The sequence below is a fragment of the Chrysemys picta genome, chromosome 7 (genome assembly GCF_011386835.1).
Source record: "Chrysemys picta bellii isolate R12L10 chromosome 7, ASM1138683v2, whole genome shotgun sequence".
Classification (NCBI taxonomy): Eukaryota; Metazoa; Chordata; order Testudines; family Emydidae; genus Chrysemys; species Chrysemys picta.
This window is the reverse complement of record NC_088797.1, coordinates 29,496,753-29,517,842: the sequence shown is the minus strand read 5'-3', so window position 1 is coordinate 29,517,842 and position 21,090 is coordinate 29,496,753. Positions and strand designations below refer to the sequence as shown.

The window sequence follows — 21,090 nt, the reverse complement described above, 5'->3', positions numbered from 1 at the left end:
GGGGGAGAAACACCCCTTTTCCCAGCAGCTCTTAATTCCAAACTCCCCCCACCCCCTCTGATGTAAGGAGCTAGCCTGATCCCAGACAACGCAGGTGGGTCTGCACCCCAGGCTGGGGACGGGAGCCCTAACACCCCCCTCTACATGGTCCCAAGTCAGCAATGTGCACCCTGGGGGCAGCTGGTGGGTCACTGCACAGCAGGGGGCCTTGGCTCCAGGTCCTGGCTCTGATCCAGTGAGGGCTCCTATGGGATCTACTGCAGATCTGGTCTCTATCGCCCCCCAGAGGTAGTTCAGGCAGCAGCCAGGCCCTCACTCACTGGCATGTTGATATGGGCAGTCAGCAAGGGCATGCTCTGGCCCTCCCGCAATACAGACACCTTCAAGAGAGAAGACAGAGCGCCCAGCGCTGAGATACAGCCACCTCTAGGGTGGGGCGAAGGGACTTTTTATACACGGATCCCTCCCTTGGCACTGAGATGCAGCCACCTCTGGGTCCTAACCCCCACCCACCCACACCAGGAGGGAGGTGGGAGCATTTTAAAGGGTCAGGCATCTCTCTGCGGTGGGGTGTCCCTGTACAAACCTTGATGATGTCCGAGATCCCCTTGTTGCTCAGACACTCCACAAAGGTTTCAATGGGGTAGTTCAGTCCCGGGACCAGCATGGGGGCCTGTAGGGAGACAAAGCTGAGTCAGGCAGAGTGCAGGGGCCTGTAGGGGTGGTCAGAGATGTTGGGGGGTGGGGGTACCTTGAAGAAGGCTCTCTTCATGGCATAGAGGCTCTGGTCATAGAGGAAGCTCACCAGCAGGTTGATGGAGGGGCGCCCAGCTGACGTGTTCTGAATGTGGAGGGTCAGTTTGAAGGTGGGGCCGATACCCTGGACCTGGGGAAGGGGGGGTGGGGTAGATCCTGAGCACAGGTTCAGTGCAAAGGAGAGAGGAGTCCTTGATCCCACAGCCAATCCAGCCAGCCTGGGGTTGGGGGGGGAGGGGTTCTCCATCACAGGAACCACAAGAAGGGACCCCTGGAAATCTAAAGAGATGATTGAATCCCAAATCTCACCCCCACTGTTCCGGAGTTCAGCCCAGATCTGCTCACGGAGCTAGAGCCACATCCCCTCTGGATTGGAAGCCCCTAAGCGCTGGAGAGTTCCCTGCCCCCTGTTGTCCGAAGGGCAAATCCCTCTCCCTGTTAAACACTGGCTGTGGCTGACGGTGGCTCCTGGCTCTTGCTCAGACTTTGTCTGCGACCTTCATGAACCCCCTGCTCCCACAAATCCCCCCACTATGCAGAGAGACCGGGACAAGCCCCCTCAGGACCTTCTCTCAGAGGAACTCTTCCAGTAGGGCTCCCTGAGGCCCAGGGTTTCCATTGTTCGCGTGGCTCCTCGCTGACCCCTCCCCCGTGGGTCAGTATTCTCATGGAAGCCCAGCCCCCCAGGTGCCTGCAACATCCTGTAATGGCCTCGCGGGCGCTGCCTGCTCTGCTCCCAGCACCTCCGCCCTGAGCACAGAGAAATCAGATGCTTCTCTCCCACCAGTAACCCTGCCAAAGCAGGCAGCTTAGTCTAGTAGTTAGACCATGTGCTTCAACCTAGAACCCTGCAGCGGGACTGGGATCCCGAGGGTCGCGCTGCCATAATGGCAGGAGCAGGATAAAAATTCAAGAAAGAAGGCGGGAGCGGGTGTGGGAGTGGGTATTGCAGGGCAGGATGGGAGGGGGATTTTAAAAATAGTCCTGCACAGGGACAACCCACAGCAGGGAAAACTGCCCAGCCCCACGCCCACCAGACCCCCCTCCCCTCCTAGAGCTGTGGAGAACCCAGGAGTCCTGGCTCCCAGCCTCCGCCTGCGCAATCCTGAATTTTCTCACCCCGTCTCCTGGCTCCCTCCAAATGCCCCATACCCTCCTCATTCCAAGGGTCTGGTGTCCCCATGACCCACTCACCACGGCATTCATCTTAAGGGGCTCCTGCAGTGTGGATGTGACGGGCACCAGGCTGGACTCCAGCGCCTTGACATAGGCCCGGGCTGCCATGAGCCGCAGCCGGTACAGGTCCATCTGGAACACGCGGTGCATGGCTGGCGAGGGGTGAAGGGACAGCGAGGACAGACAGTCAGCCTGGGGCCAGCAGCCAATCAACAAGGGGGATCTCTACCAATCACAACGGATCTTGGCTTTATGCCTTATTTGCAGCACAGGGACCTTTAGTGTCGCTCCGCTGGCACCAGGGTCAGCACTGAGTCCCCATCCTGCTCCCTACAGCACAGCGCCCCCAGTGGCTGGCCAGTGCATTTGCACTGACATGCTGAGCTGGTAAGTAAATCCCAGTCCAGTGGCTTCTCCCTTTCCTATGGTTGATGCTCAGAGTGGGACTGGTGACTCTACGGCTGGGCGCATGGGAGGAGACTCATGGCCGGGGGGGCCTGGGAAATGGTGGGAGATGCCCCACCTCACCTCCCACCCCAAATCTCCACTCCCCCTCCTCATTCCCCTATACCCCCAGCTGCTCCATCCCCAACCTGCCCACAAGCAGTCTCCCTCCTCAACCCACCATTCCTGCCCTACTCACCCACGGCATTCTCGCGCTCCCGCAGCGTCTGGTCCACGTACAGCCTGGTCTTCTTGGGCACGCTGAGTCGGATGCTCTGGGCCACAGGAGGGCCCAGCGACGTGTCCTTCTCCTCAAACAAGGCCGTGCGCTTCAGGATCTTGATGATCAACCCCCCGCCTGCGGGGTGGGACCACCAGGATAGAGTACAAATGGGCACAAAGGTCCTGAATCCCCTCTCCCTGGATCAGACCCGTGGGCCCATCCCCCATGGTGTACTGTCTCCTTAATGCCCCTTGCTGCACTGTACTGTCCCAAGGGAGTTGCATTCCTTCCTGACCCACCAGCTGGAGCCCAGCTGATGCCCAGATGCCTGAGAGTAGAATTTCTAAGCTAGGGTCAGGGTGTCCTTACAGATGGGGCTGGGCAGGGTGTCCTGCACACAGCTGGCAGCATCCCCTGCAGGGTGCATTCACTATTGCACAGAAGCAATTGCACGGAACTGAATGGTGCCCGCCCGGCATGCCCCTTGCCTACCTTTAGTCGTCATGATCAGGGTGTTGTCCTCCCGCCCATAGCGGCCAAAGCAAATGCTGGTGACCACGTCCTGTGGGGGAGCGAGGGGGTGGTGGTAATTGGGTATCAGGCAGGTCGGCCAGTGTCCTGGCTCCCCCATAACCACCAGACCGACAATCCTGGCTCCTAGCCTCCTCACTCTAAGCCACTAGACCCCATTCCCTTCTCAGAACCAGCGATAGAACTTAAGAGGCCTGGCTCCCAGCCTCCTGCTCTAGCCCATGAGACCCTACTCTCCGCCCAAAGCTGGGATAGAACCCAGAAGTCCTGCATTAACCCTGGCACTGGCTTTGCCTGGTGGGGAAGTTACCTGGGTGCAGATGATGTCCACAAGGTTTTTGTCCCAATACATGTGCACCTCCTGGTTGGCCAGACCTACCATCACGGCCTGGAAGCTGTGTGATTTCTGGTCTAGGAGGCTCATGGTCATTAGTGGGGCTGGCAGATAGACTGTCCAGAGCTTCTTCCCCTGTAAGAGAAAGAGATCTGGCACTCAGATGTAGCCATCTCTGGGGTGGGGTGCAAGGCTGTTTATCTGCCTCTGGAGTGGGGCAGGGGGGCTATTTATACAAGGATCCCTTGTGTGGCACCCCTGTGACACTGGCCCCCTTAGCAGACCAGACTTAAAATGGAGCCATGGAGATCTCCCGCTGGTCCCCCCAGGGAGAGGCGCCTTGTTCACAGGTGATGTAGGGAGCAGATCTGGGGGCACACAGGTTCCAAGACCTGCCCAGCTGCCCCACCCCTAGTGCCCCTTAGGGAATGGGCACAGACAGGTCACACCCGTAGGGATGTTACACAAGACCAAACCTTCAAGCACGGGGGCTTGGCTGAGCCCTTGCCTGGAGGGAATCACCCTATGGGAGAGCGCCAGAAAGAGAGGTGCATTATGGGCAACTGGCATGGGTGGCTGTTGGGCAGTGGGGCAGCAGAGAGGCAGAGTATTGGGATGGGCCCGTGGGTCTGATCGGAGAGGGAAGGGAATACCAAGCTGGAAAGGACCATAGGTCTGGTCTGGCAGGAGGGGGAGACATACCAGGTTCCTTATCTTATGTTCCTCAGCACTCCCCTGCCTTCCCCTTTGCCCCATTCCAGCCCCAGGCTCCATGACAGATGGCTGTCACCTGCGCAGGATGTAGATGCTTCCGTCCCGGCAGGCCACGTTGACCCGGTACTCCACATCAAACTGCCCCATCACGTCCAGGAAGGCTGGCACGCTCGGCAACGTCATCTGCGACAGCAAATGGAGAGCTGGGGCAGCCCCACACCCATGGGAATGAGCTATATATGGGCAGGGGTCCCTTGCCTGGTGCTGAAATGCAGCCACCTCTGGCATCCCACTCACCTTGGCCAGGATAGTGAAGGCCTCAGGGTCCAGGATGAGGACATCGGCGCTCTCCATCCCAATCACCAGGCAGCTGACCGCGTCCTCATCCGCCATGTTCTTCTTCAGCGTGCTCATGCAGGTGATGACAGTCTGGACAGGGAGATGGGCATAAGAGCTCCCCAGTCCCCATCTCTACCCAGGGAGGGCAGTGCCAGTCTCCCCAGGGGCGTGCTGGGAAGTAAGGGTACCCGGATGCCCTGCTGGAACCCACAAGACATTGGTGGGGAACTGGCAATGCTAGAATACCCCCTTTCTCGAACCCCAACTCCACCGAGTCCCCTACTCTGGGAGGGTCCACTGGGGAGTTTTCCCCAGACCCAGGGCAGGGCAGGGACACACCTGGCGCTTGATCGGTTGTCCCTTATGTAGGTTCACAAAATTCTCCATCTCTGGAACATCTTGGGCCAGGAACCTGGGGGTGGGGGAGACAGAGAAGGGGATTGTGGGATAGTGACACAGCCTGCTCTGGCCCACAGTGTCCCCCCTACCCCTTAGAACAGGAGCTCTGCTGCTGAGAGCCTTCCAAGCTTTGGGAAAACGTCCCCCCCACTCCCCAGCCTATGCTCCCTGCCTCCCCCACTGCCCAGATCCCTTCCCGATCCCCACCCCCACGGCTTGTGCTCCCCACACCACCTGCCTCTCCCACTGCTGAGATCCCTCCCCAATCCCCATCCCCAACCCTGGGCCCTATCCTGACCCACAGCCCCCTGCTCTCCCAGCCCTGGACTCCCCACTCACTGGTGAATCAGGCACCATGTTTCCTGAAGTGATGGAGATTTCAGACCTTTCACACTAATGATTCCTTTGCCATCCCACACAGGCCCTGGGTGTGGGACCCTTAAAACACAGCAACTGTTCAACTAAATGAGCCAGGGGCAGGAGGAGGGACCGGGATTCTGGGGATAAACGGGGTCCAAAGCTGAGGAGTTGTCGGGGGGGGGCTGCAAGTCAGGATGGAGGGGCAGAGGCAGAGTCAGGGGGAGCCCTGGGCTAAGCTAGCAGGGGGCTGATTGTGTCAGGATGAAGCACAGAGCCTGGTGGTGCTGAGTACAATGAGCTGGGGGGGCCTGCAGGGCTGAAATCTGTCAGGTGATTAGCTGTTTGCAAGCTCAGCGCCTGCACCTGTTCAAGGCCTGGGGTGGGGGGAACTGGGTAGGGTGGATTCAGCCATGTCTCTGAACAGGGCCTGCCTCGCTAGCTAGACAGGCCGCAGGGTGGGGATTCAGTAGGGGGCACTCGCCCCTCACAATCAGTGCTGGCCCCAATGGCCTAGTGCAGCCCTAGGAGGTGCTGAGCTGCGGGGGGTTCAGTAGGGGGTGCTATGTGCCTCACTTCTCCAGTGCAGTGTTACCTGGAGGTCATGGCTGATCCTTTTCCCTGGACTCAGGGTGCGGACCCAGGCATCCGGGCCGAATTTCAGCATGGCCAGGCCGGCCCCAGACAGAGGTTCACTGTGCTGTGGCTTCCATAAGCGTCTTTGCTCCCGAGGTCCCTGGATTCTGGGGGACTCTTACCTCCCATGGGGGGAGGGTGGTCACCAGGGGATGGTGCCTCCCGGTAAATGTAGTAGAGCAGATGAGGATGGGAATGGATGGAACAATGCCCCATTGTCCCCAAATCTGCCCCCCTCCGTGGTGCGGACCCTGAGGGCACAGGAGCAGGTTTGAGGCTGCTTGGACGTCTGAAGCCCAACCCCCACATCTCGGATTCCCTCCCCCCCACACACACATATGCTCCCCCACCCCCGGATCTCACACCTACAGCTCCTCTGCTCTGTGGTTTCCGCCACTCTTCTGCCTGCCCCTCCCCATATAACCCCCCAGGATGCCTGGGCAGGCACTGAGCTGCTACTGCCATGGGGCCTGGAGTCCTGAGTCCCTGTCTCCTGCTGCTGTGGGCCTGGGCCCTCCCAGCTGGCTCTGTTCTGCCCCCTGAACTCAGCAAGGTAAGGGATGGAGGATGCACCTGGAGGGAGCAGTTTTGGGGCGGAGTGGGCCTGAAAGCTAGAGAAGGACAGAGAAGACACCGAGTGTCTGTGCCAAGACTCACTGGCTACTGTGCTGAGACCCAGCATTTGGTGCATGTGTGGAGAATCCAGGGATGGGGATTGGAGCCAGCACCCGAGAGAGGAAAAGGTCCTGTAGCCATTCCCCACCACTGTAGGCCAGTCTGTGCCTCATGCTCCTTGCACACTCCCCCATGCTCCATGTGCTCCCACACACACACACCCAAACTGCACAGACACCAACGCCCACCCATCCAGACGGGCATGTCCCCCCATCCACCCCAGACAGCAGTGGACTCCACCCCAAAGCAGGGATAGCCGGGAGCTGGGGTAGGGGTAGCAGGGGACTTTGGGTGGGGATTGGGAGGCATTAGCAGAGCTGTGGGTAGCTGGGGGCTGGGAGTGGGAATTGAGGCAGGGGCACTGGTTGCTGGGACGCCCCTTCGCTCCCCACAATCCTGCCGGTTTGTCCATTTCAGACTGAAGTGACACTAATGTTCAAGGATTTTATGATTCAGTTCAACAGAACCTACAGGAGCCCCGCAGGTGAGGGGCAGGACGGGAGTGGGGGGCTGTTGGTGTGGGGGGGGGCAGGCGGCTCTTCCTGGGGGCTGTTACCAAGGGGAGAACTTTGGGGGTAAGCAGGGGGACGGATGGGGCTGAGGCGGGCTGGTCTGTCCACCCCTGATCCCCTTCTCCACGCCTCTGTGACCAGCCACCTCTGAGCCTGGCCTGGCCTGGCCTGCCCACGAGCCGCCTTCTAGGCCCTGCATGTTCCCCTCCCCCCAGGGCCGGGGGGATGCGCGGGAGGGGCGGGGGCTCCGCTGCTGTCTCGCTCTTTCTGTCACGCTGGTTTCACACCCAGTCCCCTGTGGTTCGGCTCTGTAGCTGGCAGCGGAAAGAGGCGCGGGGAGGGTGGAAAATCCCCGCCCCGATTAGTGCTGGGGGGGTCAGGGTGTCTGATGCCACTGGCTGGGGGTGTCGTGCCCCCCAGTGCCTGTGACCCCCCCACTCTCCTCCAGAGCAGCGCAGACGCTTCGGGATCTTCACGCGGAGCCTGCTCGCTGCGCGGCGGCTGCAGGAGATGGAGCTGGGCACGGGGCAGTACGGGGTGACCCGCTTCAGCGACTGGACAGGTGGGGAGCGACCCCCAATGCCGCATCCCTCTCCCCTGCACCTCTGCCCCCCTCCCTTCCCCTTTGCCCACCGCTCTGCACCCCTGCCATGCACCCCATTTCCTGCCCTGACCGCTCTGCACCCCACATCCCCCGGCTCCACCGCTCTGCATCTTTCCCATGCACCTTCTCCCTTCCCCACCCCCACCGCTCTTCACCCCCCTTCCCCTGACCCCAACCGCTCTGCACCCCTTCCATGCACCTTCTCTGCCCCCACTGCTCTGCACTCCCTTCCCCGCCCCCACCGCTCTGCACCCCTTCCGTGCACCATCTCCCTTCCCCTGTCTCCACTGCTCTTCACCCCTTTTGCCTGCCCCCCACTGCTCTACACCCCTCACTCCCCCTTCCAGCACCCCCTCAGCACCATCACCCTCCATCTCCCCAGATGAGGAGTTCCGGGGGATGTTCCGGAGCCCCCCGCCCCACACCATGCACCAGGCCCCCCAGCTCCCGAGGAAGAAGCTGCCCCCTTCCTGCGATTGGAGGAAGGCGGGTGCCGTGACCGCCGTGAAGAACCAGGTAGTTGTGGGAGGGGCGGGGTTGGTAACCCCCCAGATGGGCAGTTAGATGGGGCAGGACAGGGGGAGCCATGAGGGGCTCAGTACTGACAAAATCATTCCAGCCCCACCCCGCTCCCCACTGCTAACCACAGCTGGCGCCCCCTCCCTCAGCTGGGGCATTGGGGTCAACGCTGAGGCTGGGGAGAGCGCCCCCTCCTGCCCTACAGCACAGCGCCCCCTAGCACCACGCTGGGCCTCACCCCTCTCTCCGCAGGGCGATAAGTGCGGCTCCTGCTGGGCCTTCGCTGCCGTTGCCAATATCGAGTCCCTCTGGAACATCCACTTCCACCAGCCCCGGAACCTCTCGGTGCAAGGTAGGGGCTGGGAGGAGCCCCGCCCCCTCGACTGGAACAGGGTGGGGCACCCCAGCGCTGCCCTGCTGTGAGCAGCAGCCCCAAAGGCTGGGATGAATGGGGGGCACAGAGAAGGGGGCGCTTGGGACTGTTGTAAACTCCGTGCCCTTCCCAGCCGTGAGAGGGGGGAAGAGAGAGAGTGTGTGTGTGAGAGAGAGAAAGAGAGAGAGAGTAAAGTACCCACTTCACTTCCTGTCCCAACTGGGAGCTTGTAACCCTTGATGGGTCTGGGAGCAGGCTGGGTGGGTGGGGTATACAAGGACCATGTCTCCATGCATGGGGGTTCATGTATTTGCACCCCATTAGCATTCACTGGGGTGGGGGGACAGCCCCACCACAGACTTGCCTCCTAGTAGGCTACGATCCCATCACCTCCCCCCACCCCCAGTCTACTATCAGCTGAGCCCTGCCCCTGGAACCCCCCCCCACCAGATGTTTAAGCAGGGGGTGGCAGGTGCTGAGTCTCTCCATGCAGGGGTGGGTTGATCACCCCGGTGGGAGCCACTGTGGGACGTCCTGCCTGTCGGATGAGCCTGTGCCCACTGGGGTCTTTCCTGGTCAGTGTGTGCCACCCAGCAGGAGCAGGATCCCAGGGTCTGACTGGGGTGAGGGGGAGCTGGCTTGGTGCTCACCCACTACTTCCCTTGCAGAGGTGTTGGACTGCAGCTGGTGTGGAGCAGGGTGCAAAGGGGGCTACGCATGGGACGCCTTCACTACGGTGCTACACAGGCGTACGTAGGCACTGGAGGGACATGGGGTCCTTTGCCCTGCAGACAATAAACCCCCCAAAGCCCCCAGGACTGTCCCCTGTTCACCCCTCACAGCTGTTTACTATGAGGATACTTTAGTGCATGGAGAATCACTCGGACTCAGACTGGTGCCTCCCATCATGCCAGGCACTGTAGAGACGCCAACCCAGATTGGGGCCCCGTCACCACAGGTGCTGCACAGACCCCTTGACTGAGATTGGGGCCCCCAGCCTAGTCTGCGGCCCCCATCACCGGATGCTGCGCAGACCCTGACTGAGGTTAGGGCCCCCATCACGCCAGGTGGTGCATGGACCCTGACCCATATTGGGAGCAATCTTCCCAATACTGTATACAGAAGGGAGACCCCTCCTCAGTCCTAGGCCCTGCTCTGGCCACACTCTTTGTGACAGGCTGAATTTGGGGGGAAGGGGTTTACTGTGACCCTTGAGTCCAGAACAGGGGAAGGATGGAGCAGGGAATAAGGCACTCTGGGCCATCCCAGACCTTTCACATACACTCCCTCCCAGGTGGGCTGACCAGCGAGGATGCCTACCCCTACACAGGGAGAAAGGAGACATGCCACAACCTCAATGTGCCGGCTGCCTATATCCATGGCTTCCAGACCCTTCCTGGAGATGAAGTGGGTGAGGCCTGGGGGGGAAAGGGGTTGGGGTGGGGCCAGCACTGGGGCCAGGGGGGAGTGGGCCATCTATGGTTGAGTTCTGGGGGCAAAGGGAGCAAGTGAGGGGCAGTAGAACAGGATTAGGGGGTGACAAAGAGGGCTGGGGAGGGGAGAGGGGGGAAGCAGGGCCAGCAGAACTGATCAAGACCTGGTCAGTTTCCAGGCAGTTGTGCATGGGCAGGAGGGTGCATGGGGTGATATGTGTCAAACCAACAAGGGTCTGGTTAGTTTCATGCTTCCCCCTGGAGGAGCTCTGAGCAGCAGAGGGGGAATGTGAGGGGTGCAGGAGGCCCAGAGGACACAGGGAGAGGCAAGGGCCAATGTAGCCAGTGTGTGGGGACAACAGCAGTCTGGTGGGGCCATGCCTGGGTCAGGGGTTTGTTCCTGGGTCCTGCTCCTCACCCCGTACATTTGGGTTTCCTCTTGTAGAAATAGCTGCACACGTCGCAAGCGCAGGCCCAATCACAGTTACCCTGAACTCAGCTGTCATGAAGGTAGGTGCCTCCCAATTAGCAACGCAGGAGAAGCCTTCTGTCTACTCAGCCCATCCCATGGTGACCCACCCACTAAGGCCCCCCCTTCTTCCCCCCCCCCACTCACTTTCAGCTCATTTTTGTGCCTCTTCAGAATTATCAAAATGGCATCTCCCATCCCGCGGTTAAGAACTGTAGTCCGGACCACGTGGATCATGTTGGCCTGCTGGTTGGCTACGGGGAAGATGGTGAGTGGGGATGGGCAGTACAAGGGTTTGGATTGGGGTGAGATGGGGTTAAACGAACTGGGGGTTTGGCAGGGGGCTCAGCTGTCAGAAGCACTAAGACCACTGTGCCTTTCTCTTCCCCAATTCATTGCAGTGAAGGAAGGGCAGTACTGGATCATCAAGAACTCCTGGGGGAAAGGCTGGGGAGAGGAGGTGAGTGGGGAGTGTATGGGGCTGCCCCCAGGGCAGTGCTGGCTGTGGGGGTGTGGGCTGGTTTTGTCTGAAGGAGGCTGTGCTGTGTGATCATACAGAGATGGCCTCTGGGTGGGGTGCAGAGACTGTTTATACAGGATCCCCTGCCTAACACAAAGACACGGCCCCCACTGGGGTGAGGTGTGGGCTTTTATTATCCACACCCTGTCCAGGTTCAGACCCCATTCCAGTTTGACGCAAAGGCGGAGTGAGGGTTTGTCTACACTTAAACCGCTACCACAACACAGCTGCACCGCCAACTCCACCAGTGGCAGGGGGTCTCCTGTCACTGAAGTTCATCCACTTCCCTGAGAGGCAGGAACTGGGCTGACAGAAGAATTCTTCCATCCACCTAGCGCAGGCTACTGCAGGGGGAGGTCGGCACTGCTACATCTCTCGGGGTGTGTGGATTTTTAACCCCCGAGAGACAGAGCTATGTCAGTGTCAGTTGCTGGTGTAGAGCAGCCCTGGGTGAGGAAAGAGTGTCCAGTAGCATCTGTCCTTAACCACGTGTCCCCTCGGCAGGGCTATTACCGTCTCCATCGTGGCAGTAACGCCTGTGGCATCACCACGTTCCCTGTAACAGCCACCGTCAACAGTGTTGAGGCTCCGGGACATAACGTCCCCTGCCCCTCCTGAAGGAGGAGGTGCTGCTGCTGCCGAGAGCCTGCTGACTGCCTGCCAAGACCCCTGCTACCACCAAGACAGAACCAACTGGGGCCACGGGCCTTCCCTGGGTGATGGGGGAATGAATTCGATACTCAGACTGCTCTAGCTCCATCCCCACAGGTACCCAGAGCTGGGCTCAGCTCTTCCAGCAACACTGCCTCCATGCGAATGCTCCTTCCCTTTGCTGCAGCAGCGAAAGGGGCCTGTGAAGCTGCCATTAAACTGCTTTTATGTGCTGTGTGTGTTTTGATGGGGGGAGGTTGTTTGATTGTTAACCTGAGTGTACCCCCTTATCTCCCCCCGCACTGCGCACTCCAGACACCAGCACCCTCGATACAGCAACAGTGCTGGCTTTATTAAAATGCTACGACAGCTAAGGGGGTTTCCAGGTGCTGCTCCCAGGGCCATGTTGGGGGAGAAACACCCCTTTCCCCAGCAGCTCTGGACCTCCCCACACCCCCTCTGACGTAAGGAGCTGGCCTGATCCCAGACAACGCAGCTGGGTCTGCACCCCAGGCTGGGGACGGCAGCCCTGACACCCCCCTCTACATGGTCCCAAGTCAGTAGCATGCACCCTGGGGGCAGCTGGTGGTTCACTGCACAGCAGGGGGCCTTGGCTCTCAGTCCTGGCTCTGATCCAGTGAGGGCTCCTATGGGATCTACTGTAGCTCTGCAACATCCTGTAATGGCCTCGCGGGCGCTGCCTGCTCCGCTCCCAGCACCTCCACCCTGAGCACAGAGAAATCAGATGCTTCTCTCCCACCAGTGACCCTGCCAAAGCAGGCAGCTTAGTCTAGTAGTTAGACCATGTGCTTCAACCTAGAACCCTGCAGCGGGACGGGGATCCTGAGGGTCCTGCTGCCATAATGGCAGGAGCAGGATAAAAATTCAAGAAAGAAGGCTGGAGCGGGTGTGGGAATGGGTATTGCAGGGCAGGATGGGAGGGGGATTTTAAAAATAGTCCTGCACAGGGACAACCCACAGTAGGGAAAACTGCCCAGCCCCACGCCCACCAGACCCCCCTCCCCTCCTAGAGCTGTGGAGAACCCAGGAGTCCTGGCTCCCAGCCTCCGCCTGCGCAATCCTGAATTTCCTCACCCCGTCTCCTGGCTCCCTCCAAATGCCCCATACCCTCCTCATTCCAAGGGTCTGGTGTCCCCATGACCCACTCACCACGGCATTCATCTTAAGGGACTCCTGCAGTGTGGATGTGACAGGCACCAGGCTGGACTCCAGCGCCTTGACATAGGCCCGGGCTGCCATGAGCCGCAGCCGGTACAGGTCCATCTGGAACACGTGGTGCATGGCTGGCGAGGGGTGAAGGGACAGCGAGGACAGACAGTCAGCCTGGGGCCAGCAGCCAATCAACAAGGGGGATCTCTACCAATCACAACGGATCTTGGCTTTATGCCTTATTTGCAGCACAGGGCCCTTTAGTGTCCCTCCGCTGGCACCAGGGTCAGCACTGAGTCCCCACCCTGCTCCCTGCAGCACAGCGCCCCCAGTGGCTGGCCAGTGCATTTGCACTGACATACTTTGAGTTGGTAAGTAAATCCCAATCCAGTGGCTTCTCACTTTCCCATGGTTGATGCTCAGAGTGGGACTGGTGGCTCTATGGCTGGGCACATGGGAGGAGACTCATGGCCGGGGGGGCCTGGGAAATGGTGGGAGATGCCCCACCTCACCTCCCACGCCCAATCTCCACTCCCCCTCCTCATTCCCCTACACTCCCAGCTGCTCCATCCCCAACCTGCCTACAAGCAGTCCCCCTCCTCAACCCACCATTCCTGCCCTATTCACCCACGGCATTCTCGCGCTCCCGCAGCGTCTGATCCATGTACAGCCTGGTCTTCTCGGGCACGCTGAGTCGGATGCTCTGGGCCACAGGAGGGCCCAGCGACGTGTCCTTTTCCTCAAACACAGCTGTGCTTGTCAGGATTTTGATGATCAACCCCACGCCTACGGGGAGGGACCACCACAAATGGGCACAAAGGTCCTGAATCCCCTCTCCCTGGATCAGACCTGTGGGCCCATCCCCCATGGTGTACTGTCTCCTTAATGCCCCTTGCTGCACTGCACTGTCCCACGGGAGTTGAATTCATTCCTGACCCACCAGCTGGAGCCCAGCTTATGCCCAGATGTCTGAGGGTAGAATTTCTAAGCTAGGGTCAGGGTGTCCTTACAGATGGGGCTGGGCAGGGTGTCCTGCACACAGCCGGTAGCATCCCCTGCAGGGTGCATTCACTACTGCACAGAAGCAATTGCACGGAACTGAATGGTGCCCACCCGGCATGCCCCTTGCCTACCTTTAGTCGTCATGATCAGGGTGTTGTCTTCACGCCCATAGCGGCCAAAGCTAATGCTGGTGACCACGTCCTGTGGCGGAGCGAGGGGGGGTAATGGGGTATCAGGCAGCTCAGCCAGTGTCCTGGCTCCCCCATAACCATCATACCCACAATCCTGGCTCCTAGCCTCCTCACTCTAACCCACTAGACCCCATTCCCTTCTCAGAACCAGGGATAAGACTCAAGAGGCCTGGCTCCCAGCCTCCTGCTCTAGCCCATGAGACCTTACTCTTCTCCCAAAGCTGGGATAGAACCCAGGAGTCCTGCATTAACCCTGGCACTGGCTTTGCTTTCTGGGGAAGTTATCTGGGTGTGGATGATGTCCACAAGGTTTTTGCCCTGGTACATGTGCACCTCCTGGTTGGCCAGACCTACCATCACGGCCTGAAAGCCGCGTGATTTCTGGTCTAGGAGGCTCATGGTCTGTCAAGGCTGCTTCCCCACTCTGAACTTTAGGGTACAAATGTGGGGACCTGCATGAAAACTTCTAAGCTTAACTACCAGCTTAGATCTGGTCCGCTGCCACCATTCCCAAGTGGATTCCCTTCCCTGGGAAGCCTTGAGAAACTCTTCACTAATTCCCTGGTGAACACAGATCCAAACCCCTTGGATCTTAAAGCAGGGAGAAATGAACCATCCCCCCTCTTTCCTTCCACCAACTCCTGGTGAATACAGTTCCAACCCCCTTGGATCTTAAAACAAGGAGAAATTAACCATCCCCCCCTCCTTCCTTCCACCAACTCCTGGTGAATACAGATCCAACCCCCTTGGATCTAAAAACAAGGAAAAAAATCAATCAGGTTCTTAAAAAGAAGACTTTTAATTAAAGAAAAAAGGTAAAAATCATCTCTGTAAAATCAGTATGGAAAATAACTTTACAGGGTAATCAAACTTAAAGAGCTCAGAGGATCTCCCTCTAGCCTCAGGTTCAAAGTATAGCAAACAAAGATAAACACTCTAGTAAAAGGTACATTTACAAGTTGAGAAAACAAAGTAAAAACTAACATGCCTTGCCTGGCTGTTTACTTACAAATTTGAAATATGAGAGACTTGTTTAGAAAGATGTGGAGAACCTGGATTGATGTCTGGTCCCTCTCAGTCCCAAGAGCAAACAACTCCCAAACAAAGAGCACAAACAAAAGCCTTCCCCCCCCCCCCCCGCAAGATTTGAAAGTATCTTGTCCCCTTATTGGGCCTTTGGGTCAGATGCCAGCCAGGTTACCTGAGCTTCTTAACCCTTTACAGGGAAAAGGATTTTGGAGTCTCTGGCCAGGAGGGATTTTATAGTACTGTACACAGGACAGCTGTTACCCTTCCCTTTATAGTTATGACATGGTCATTAGTGGGGCTGGCAGATAGACTGTCCACAGCTTCTTCCCCTGTAAGAGAAAGAGATCTAGCACTCAGATGTAGCCATCTCTGGGGTGAGCTGCAAGGCTGTTTATCTGCCTCTGGGATGGGGGAGGGGGACTATTTATACAAGGATCCCTTGCGTGGCAGCCCTGTGACACTGGCCCCCTTAGCAGACCAGACCTAGAATGGAGCTATGGAGATCTCCAGCTGGTCCCCCCAGGGAGAGGCATCTTGGTAACAGGTGATGTAGGGAGCAGATCTGGGGGCACACAGGTTCCAAGACCTGCCCAGCTGCCCCACCCCTAGTGCCCCGTAGCAGGTGCCCTCACCCACTCCCACCGTCTGTGTATAGCCCTGCAGGGTTTCGTCAGAGCAGCCGGCCATAATATTCTTGTGTACCCGCACCAGCCCCACGGGCTGGGCACTCAGCTCGATGCAGTACTTGGGCCGCTTGGACTCCCTGGAGTGGGAAGGGAGGGCAGATAGGTCAGTGCCAGCCCTCCCCCCCCCAGTGCTTGCTGCCCCACCCAGCTCCCCTTCTTGCACCCCTGCCTTGTGGGCTCCTGTCACCTCCCCCTCCCCCCCGTGTCCAGGAAATGGGCACAGACAGGCCTCACTCGTAGGGATGTTACAGCAAGACCAAACCTTCAGGCACCGGGGCCTGGGCTGAACCTTTGCATGGAGGGAATCACCCATATGGGAGAGTGCTACAAAGAGAGGTGCATTATGGGCAACTGGCATGGGTGGCTGTTGGGCAGTGGGAAAGGACCATAGGTCTGATCCGGGGGGAGGAGGAGACATACCAGGTTCCTTATCTTATGTTCCTCAGCACTCCCCTGCCTTCCCCTTTGCCCCATTCCAGCCCCAGGCACCCCGACGGCTGGCTGTCACCTGCGCAGGATGTAGATGCTCCCGTCCCGGCAGGCCACGTTGACCCGGTACTCCACATCGAACTGCCCCATCACGTCCAGGAAGGCTGGCACGCTCGACAACGTCATCTGCGACAGCAAATGGAGACCAGGGGCAGCCCCACATCCATGGGAACGAGCTGTATATGAGCAGGAGTCCTTCGCCTGGTGCTGAGATGCAGCCATCTCTGGGGTGGGATGCGGGGACTGTTTATATAGGACAGAGGTTCACTGTGCTGTGGTTTCCATAAGCGTCTTTGCTCCCGAGGTCCCTGGATTCTGGGGGACTGTTACCTCCCACGGGGGGGAGGGGGAAGGGTAGTCACCAGGGGCTGGTGCCTCGGGCTAAATGTAGTAGAGCAGATGAGCGATGGGAATGGATGGAACAATGCCCCATTGTCCCCAAATCTGTCCATCCTCCGTCCCCCCGCCCCCGTGGTGTGGACCCTGAGGGCACAGGAGCAGGTTTGAGGCTGCTTGGACATCTGAAGCCAACCCCCACACCTTGGATTCCCTCCCCACATACACATATCTGCCCCCTGGCCCCGGATCTCACACCTGCAGCTCCTCTGCTCTGTGGTTTCCGTCACTCTTCTGCCTGCCCCTCCCCATATAACCCCCCCACAGGATGCCTAGGCAGGCACTGAGCTGCTACTGCCATGGGGCCTGGAGTCCTGAGTCCCTGCCTCCTGCTGCTGTGGGTCTGGGCCCTCCCAGCTGGCTCTGTCCTGCCCCCTGAACTCAGCAAGGTAAGGGATGGAGGATGCACCTGGAGGGAGCAGTTTTGGGGCGGAGTGGACCTGAAAGCCAGAGAAGGACAGAGAAGACACCGAGTGTCTGTGCCAAGACTCACTGGCTACTGTGCTGAGACCCAGCATTTGGTGCATGTGTGGAGAATCCAGGGACGGGGATTGGAGCCAGCACCCGCGAGAGGGGAAGGTCCGGTAGGGCCAGTCTGTGCCTCACGCTCCTTGCACACTCCCCCATGCTCCACGTGCTCCCCCCTCTGACACCCAAACTGCACACAGACACCAATGCCCACCCACCTAGACAGGCATGTTCCCCCATCCATCCCTGACAGCAGCAGACTCCACCCTGCACCCCAAAGCAGGGATAGCCGAAGGCTGAGGATTGAGGGCCAGGAACAGAGCTGGGAAGGGTGTGCAGAGCCTAGGGTTGTGCTAACAGGGTGCTGTGGGTGCGGATGGGGGGGGCACTAGCAGGGCTGTGGGTGGGGGGAGACCAGGGTTGTGCTAACAGGGGGCTGTGGGTGCGGATGGGGGGGCACTAGCAGGGCTGTGGGTGGGGGGACCAGGGTTGGGCTAACGGGGCTGTGGGTGCGGATGGGGGGGCACTAGCAGAGCTGTGGGTAGCTGGGGGCTGGGAGTAGGAATTGAGGCAGGGGCACTGGCTGCTGGGACGCGCCTTCTCTCCCCACCATCCTGCCGGTTTGTCCATTTCAGACTGAAGTGACTCGAATGTTCAAGGATTTTATGATTCAGTTCAACAGAACCTACAGGAGCCCCGCAGGTGACGGACGGACGGGGGGGGGGGGGGCAGGCGGCTCTTCCTGGGGGCTGTTAGCATGTGGAGAACATGGGGCAGCAGGGGGACGGATGGGACTGAGGCGGGGGTGGACAGACCAGACCGATCTCCTTCTCTCCGCCTCTGTGACCAGACACCTCTGAGCCCGGCCTGCCCGCGGCTGGTGCAAGCCGCCTTCCCTGGGCCCTGCATGTTCCCCTCCCCTCAGGGCCGGGGGGATGCGCGGGAGGGGCGGGGGCTCCGCTGCTGTCTCGCTCTTTCCCTCACGCTGGTTTCACACCCAGCCCCCTGTGGCTCGGCTCTGTAGCTGGCAGCGGAAATAGGCGCGGGGAGGGTTGGAAATTTCCGCCCGATTTGTCCTGGGGAGGTCGGGGGGGGGCAGGGTGTCCGATGCCACTGGCGGGGGGTGTCGTGCCCCCCAGTGCCCGTGACCCCCACATCCTCCTCCAGAGCAGCGCAGACGCTTCGGGATCTTCACGCGGAGCCTGCTCGCGGCGCAGCGGCTGCAGGAGACGGAGCTGGGCACGGGGCAGTACGGGGTGACCCGCTTCAGCGACTGGACAGGTGGGGAGCGACCCCCGACGCCGCATCCCTCTCCCCTGCAGCTCTGCCCCCCTCCTTTCCCCTTCGCCCACCTCTCTGCACCCCTCCCTTCCCCCACTGCTCTGCACCCCCTCTTCCCCTTCACCCACCGCTCTGCACCCCCTCCTGTGCACCCCACTTCCCCCACTGCTCTGCACCCACTCCCTTCCCCTTCACCCACTGCTCTACACCCCTCCCATGCACCCCTCCCTTCCCCGCCCCCACCGCTCTGCACCCCCTCCCGTGTACCCCTCCTTTCTCTGCCTCCACCGCTCTGCACCCCCTACTGTGGACCCTTCACTTCCCCTGCCCCAACCTCTCTGCACCCCCCTTCCCCACCCCCACCGCTCTGCACCCCTCCCGTGTACCCCTTCCTTCGCCCACTGCTCTGCACCTCTCCCATGCACCCCTCATTTCCCACATGACCGCTCTGCAGTCCTCCCTTCGCCCACTGCTCTGCACCCCCTCCCTTCCCTTCCAGCACCCCCTCAGCACCATCACCCTCCATCTCCCCAGATGAGGAGTTCCGGGGGATGTTCCGGAGCCCCCCGCCCCCCACCATGCGCCAGGCCCCCCGGTTCCCGAGGAAGAAGCTGCCCCTGTCCTGCGATTGGAGGAAGGCGGGGGCTGTGACGGCCGTAAAAGACCAGGTAGTTGTGGGAGGGGCGGGGTTGGGAACCCCCCAGACGGGCAGTTAGATGGGGCAGGACAGGGGGAGCCATGCGGGGCTCAGTACTGACAAAATCATTCCACTCCCACCCCTCTCCCCACTGCTAACCCCAACCGGCGCCCCCTCCCTCAGCTGGGGCATTGGGGTCAGCGCTGAGGCTGGGGAGAGCGCCCCCTCCTGCCCTGCAGCACAGTGCCCCCTAGCACCACGCTGGGCCTCACCCCTCTCTCCGCAGGGCGATAAGTGCCGCTCCTGCTGGGCCTTCGCTGCCGTTGCCAACATCGAGTCCCTCTGGAACATCCACTTCCACCAGCCCCGGAACCTCTCGGTGCAAGGTAGGGGCTGTGGGGAGCCTCGCCCCCTCGACTGGCACAGGGAGGGGCACCCCAGCGCTGCCCTGATGTGTGCAGCAGCCCCAGAGGCCGGGATGAATGGGGCACAGAGGAGGGGGCGCCTGGGGCTGTTCTAAGCTCCTCCCCCTGAGAATGAGAGTTAGTGTGTGTGTAAAGTACCCCCTTCACTTCCTGTCCCAAACTGGGAGCTTGTAACCCTTGACGGGCCTGGGAGCTGGCTGGGTGTGTGGGGTATATAGGGACCATGTCTCCATGCATGGGGGTTCATGTATTTGCACCCCATTAGCATTCACTGGGGTGGGGGGACAGCCCCACCACAGACTTGCCTCCTGGTAGGCTAGGATCCCTTCACCGACCTCCCCTCCCCCCGCATCTATTATCAGCTGAGCCCTGCCTGTGGAACTCTCCCCCACCAGATGTTAAAGCAGGGGGTGGCAGGTGCTGAGTCTCTCCATCCAGGGGTGGGTTCATCACCCCAGTGGGAGCCACTGTGAGACGTCCCACCTGTCAGATGAGCCAGTGCCCACTGGGGTCTTTCCTGGTCAGTGTGTGCCACCCAGCAGGAGCAGGATCCCAGGATCTGACTGGGGTGAGGGGGAGCTGGCTTGATGCTCACCCACTACTTCCCTTGCAGAGGTGTTGGACTGCAGCTTGTGCGGAGTGGGGTGCAAAGGGGGCTACGTGTGGGACGCCTTCACTACGGTGCTACACAAGGGTATATAGGCACTGGAGGGACGTGGGCTCCTTTGCCCTACAGACAATAAAGCCCCCCACAGCTCCCAGGACTCTCCCCTATTCACCCCTCACAACTGTTTACTGTAAGGATACTTCAGTGCATGGAGACTCACTCCAACTCATACTGGGGCCCCCCATTGTGCCAGGCACTGCACAGACCCCAACCCAGATTGGGGCCCCCGTCACCACAGGTGCTGCACAGACCCCTTGACTGAGATTGGGGCCCCCAGCCCAATCTGCAGCCCCCATCACTGGACGCTGCGCAGACCCTGACTGAGATTGGAGCCCCCATTACGCCAGGTGGTGCATGGACCCTGACCCAGACTGGGAGCAATTTTCCCAATACTGTATACAGAAGGGACATTCCTCTTCACTCCTAGACTCTGCTCTGGCCATACTCTGTGACAGGCTGAATTTGGGGGGAGGGGGTTTACTGTGACCCTTGAGTCCAGAACAGGGGAAGGATGGAGCAGGGAATGAGGCGCTCTGGGCCCATCCCAGACCTTTCACATACACTCCCTCCCAGGTGGTCTGACCAGCGAGGATGCCTACCCCTACACAGGGACACAGGAAACATGCGACAGCCTCAATGTGCTGGCTGCCTATATCCAGGGCTTCCAGACACTACCTGGAGATGAGGAGGGTGAGGCCTGTGGGGAGAGGGGTTGGGGTGGGGCCAGCACTGGGGCAAGGAGGGGGAGTGGTGAGGGCAAAGGAAGCAAGTGAGGGCAGTAGAACAGGATTAGGGGGGTGACAAAGAGGGCTGGGAGGGAAGGGGGGAAGCAGGGGCAGAACTGATCAAGACCTGGTCAGTTTCCAGGCAGCTGTGCATGGGCAGGAGGGTGCATGGGGTGATGTGTGTGAAACCAACAAGGGGCTGGTTAGTTTCATGCTTCCCCCTGGGGGAGCTCTGAGCAGCAGAGGGGGAATGTGAGGG

The 21,090-nt window shown here is 59.8% G+C and overlaps 4 protein-coding genes across 7 annotated transcripts in view; 2 read left to right on the top strand and 2 right to left on the bottom strand.

Annotated features, from left to right (window-relative positions):
* Positions 1 to 136: 136 nt before the first annotated feature.
* Positions 137 to 16,550, bottom strand: LOC101934885 (Bardet-Biedl syndrome 1 protein-like). Its single transcript, XM_065551090.1, has 9 exons — positions 16,252 to 16,550; positions 15,700 to 15,820; positions 3,441 to 3,599; positions 3,092 to 3,161; positions 2,576 to 2,734; positions 1,951 to 2,084; positions 752 to 886; positions 587 to 673; positions 137 to 380 (listed from the first exon to the last, which is right to left on the bottom strand). Exons 1-9 carry the CDS (start codon positions 16,452 to 16,454, stop codon positions 294 to 296), a joined length of 1,155 nt encoding a protein of 384 aa, XP_065407162.1. The 5' UTR covers positions 16,455 to 16,550; the 3' UTR covers positions 137 to 293.
* Positions 4,251 to 5,940, bottom strand: LOC101934175 (Bardet-Biedl syndrome 1 protein homolog). The gene is made up of 4 exons (XM_065552753.1): positions 5,869 to 5,940; positions 4,857 to 5,075; positions 4,476 to 4,607; positions 4,251 to 4,361 (listed from the first exon to the last, which is right to left on the bottom strand). The coding sequence occupies exons 1-4, from the start codon at positions 5,938 to 5,940 to the stop codon at positions 4,251 to 4,253; spliced, it is 534 nt and encodes a 177-aa protein (XP_065408825.1).
* On the top strand, positions 5,828 to 11,898 carry LOC103307591 (cathepsin W-like). The gene is made up of 11 exons (XM_065551088.1): positions 5,828 to 6,462; positions 7,002 to 7,068; positions 7,545 to 7,658; positions 8,083 to 8,216; positions 8,472 to 8,571; positions 9,261 to 9,341; positions 9,887 to 10,003; positions 10,471 to 10,535; positions 10,669 to 10,762; positions 10,896 to 10,954; positions 11,519 to 11,898. The coding sequence occupies exons 1-11, from the start codon at positions 6,373 to 6,375 to the stop codon at positions 11,630 to 11,632; spliced, it is 1,035 nt and encodes a 344-aa protein (XP_065407160.1). The 5' UTR covers positions 5,828 to 6,372; the 3' UTR covers positions 11,633 to 11,898.
* LOC101950436 (cathepsin W-like) overlaps positions 16,540 to 21,090 on the top strand; it is a 6,602-nt gene continuing 2,051 nt past the window's right edge. For 2 of the 4 annotated variants that reach the window (XM_065551086.1, XM_065551083.1), the window contains exons 1-7: positions 16,540 to 17,017; positions 17,732 to 17,798; positions 18,264 to 18,377; positions 18,912 to 19,048; positions 19,301 to 19,400; positions 20,053 to 20,133; positions 20,680 to 20,796. In XM_065551086.1, coding sequence (XP_065407158.1) covers positions 16,928 to 17,017; positions 17,732 to 17,798; positions 18,264 to 18,377; positions 18,912 to 19,048; positions 19,301 to 19,400; positions 20,053 to 20,133; positions 20,680 to 20,796 — 706 coding nt within the window. In that variant the 5' untranslated portion in view covers positions 16,540 to 16,927. Of the gene's footprint in view, positions 17,018 to 17,346; positions 17,428 to 17,731; positions 17,799 to 18,263; positions 18,378 to 18,911; positions 19,049 to 19,300; positions 19,401 to 20,052; positions 20,134 to 20,679; positions 20,797 to 21,090 lie in introns of those variants that run through there. The other 2 variants (XM_065551084.1, XM_065551085.1) reach the window with 2 other exon arrangements.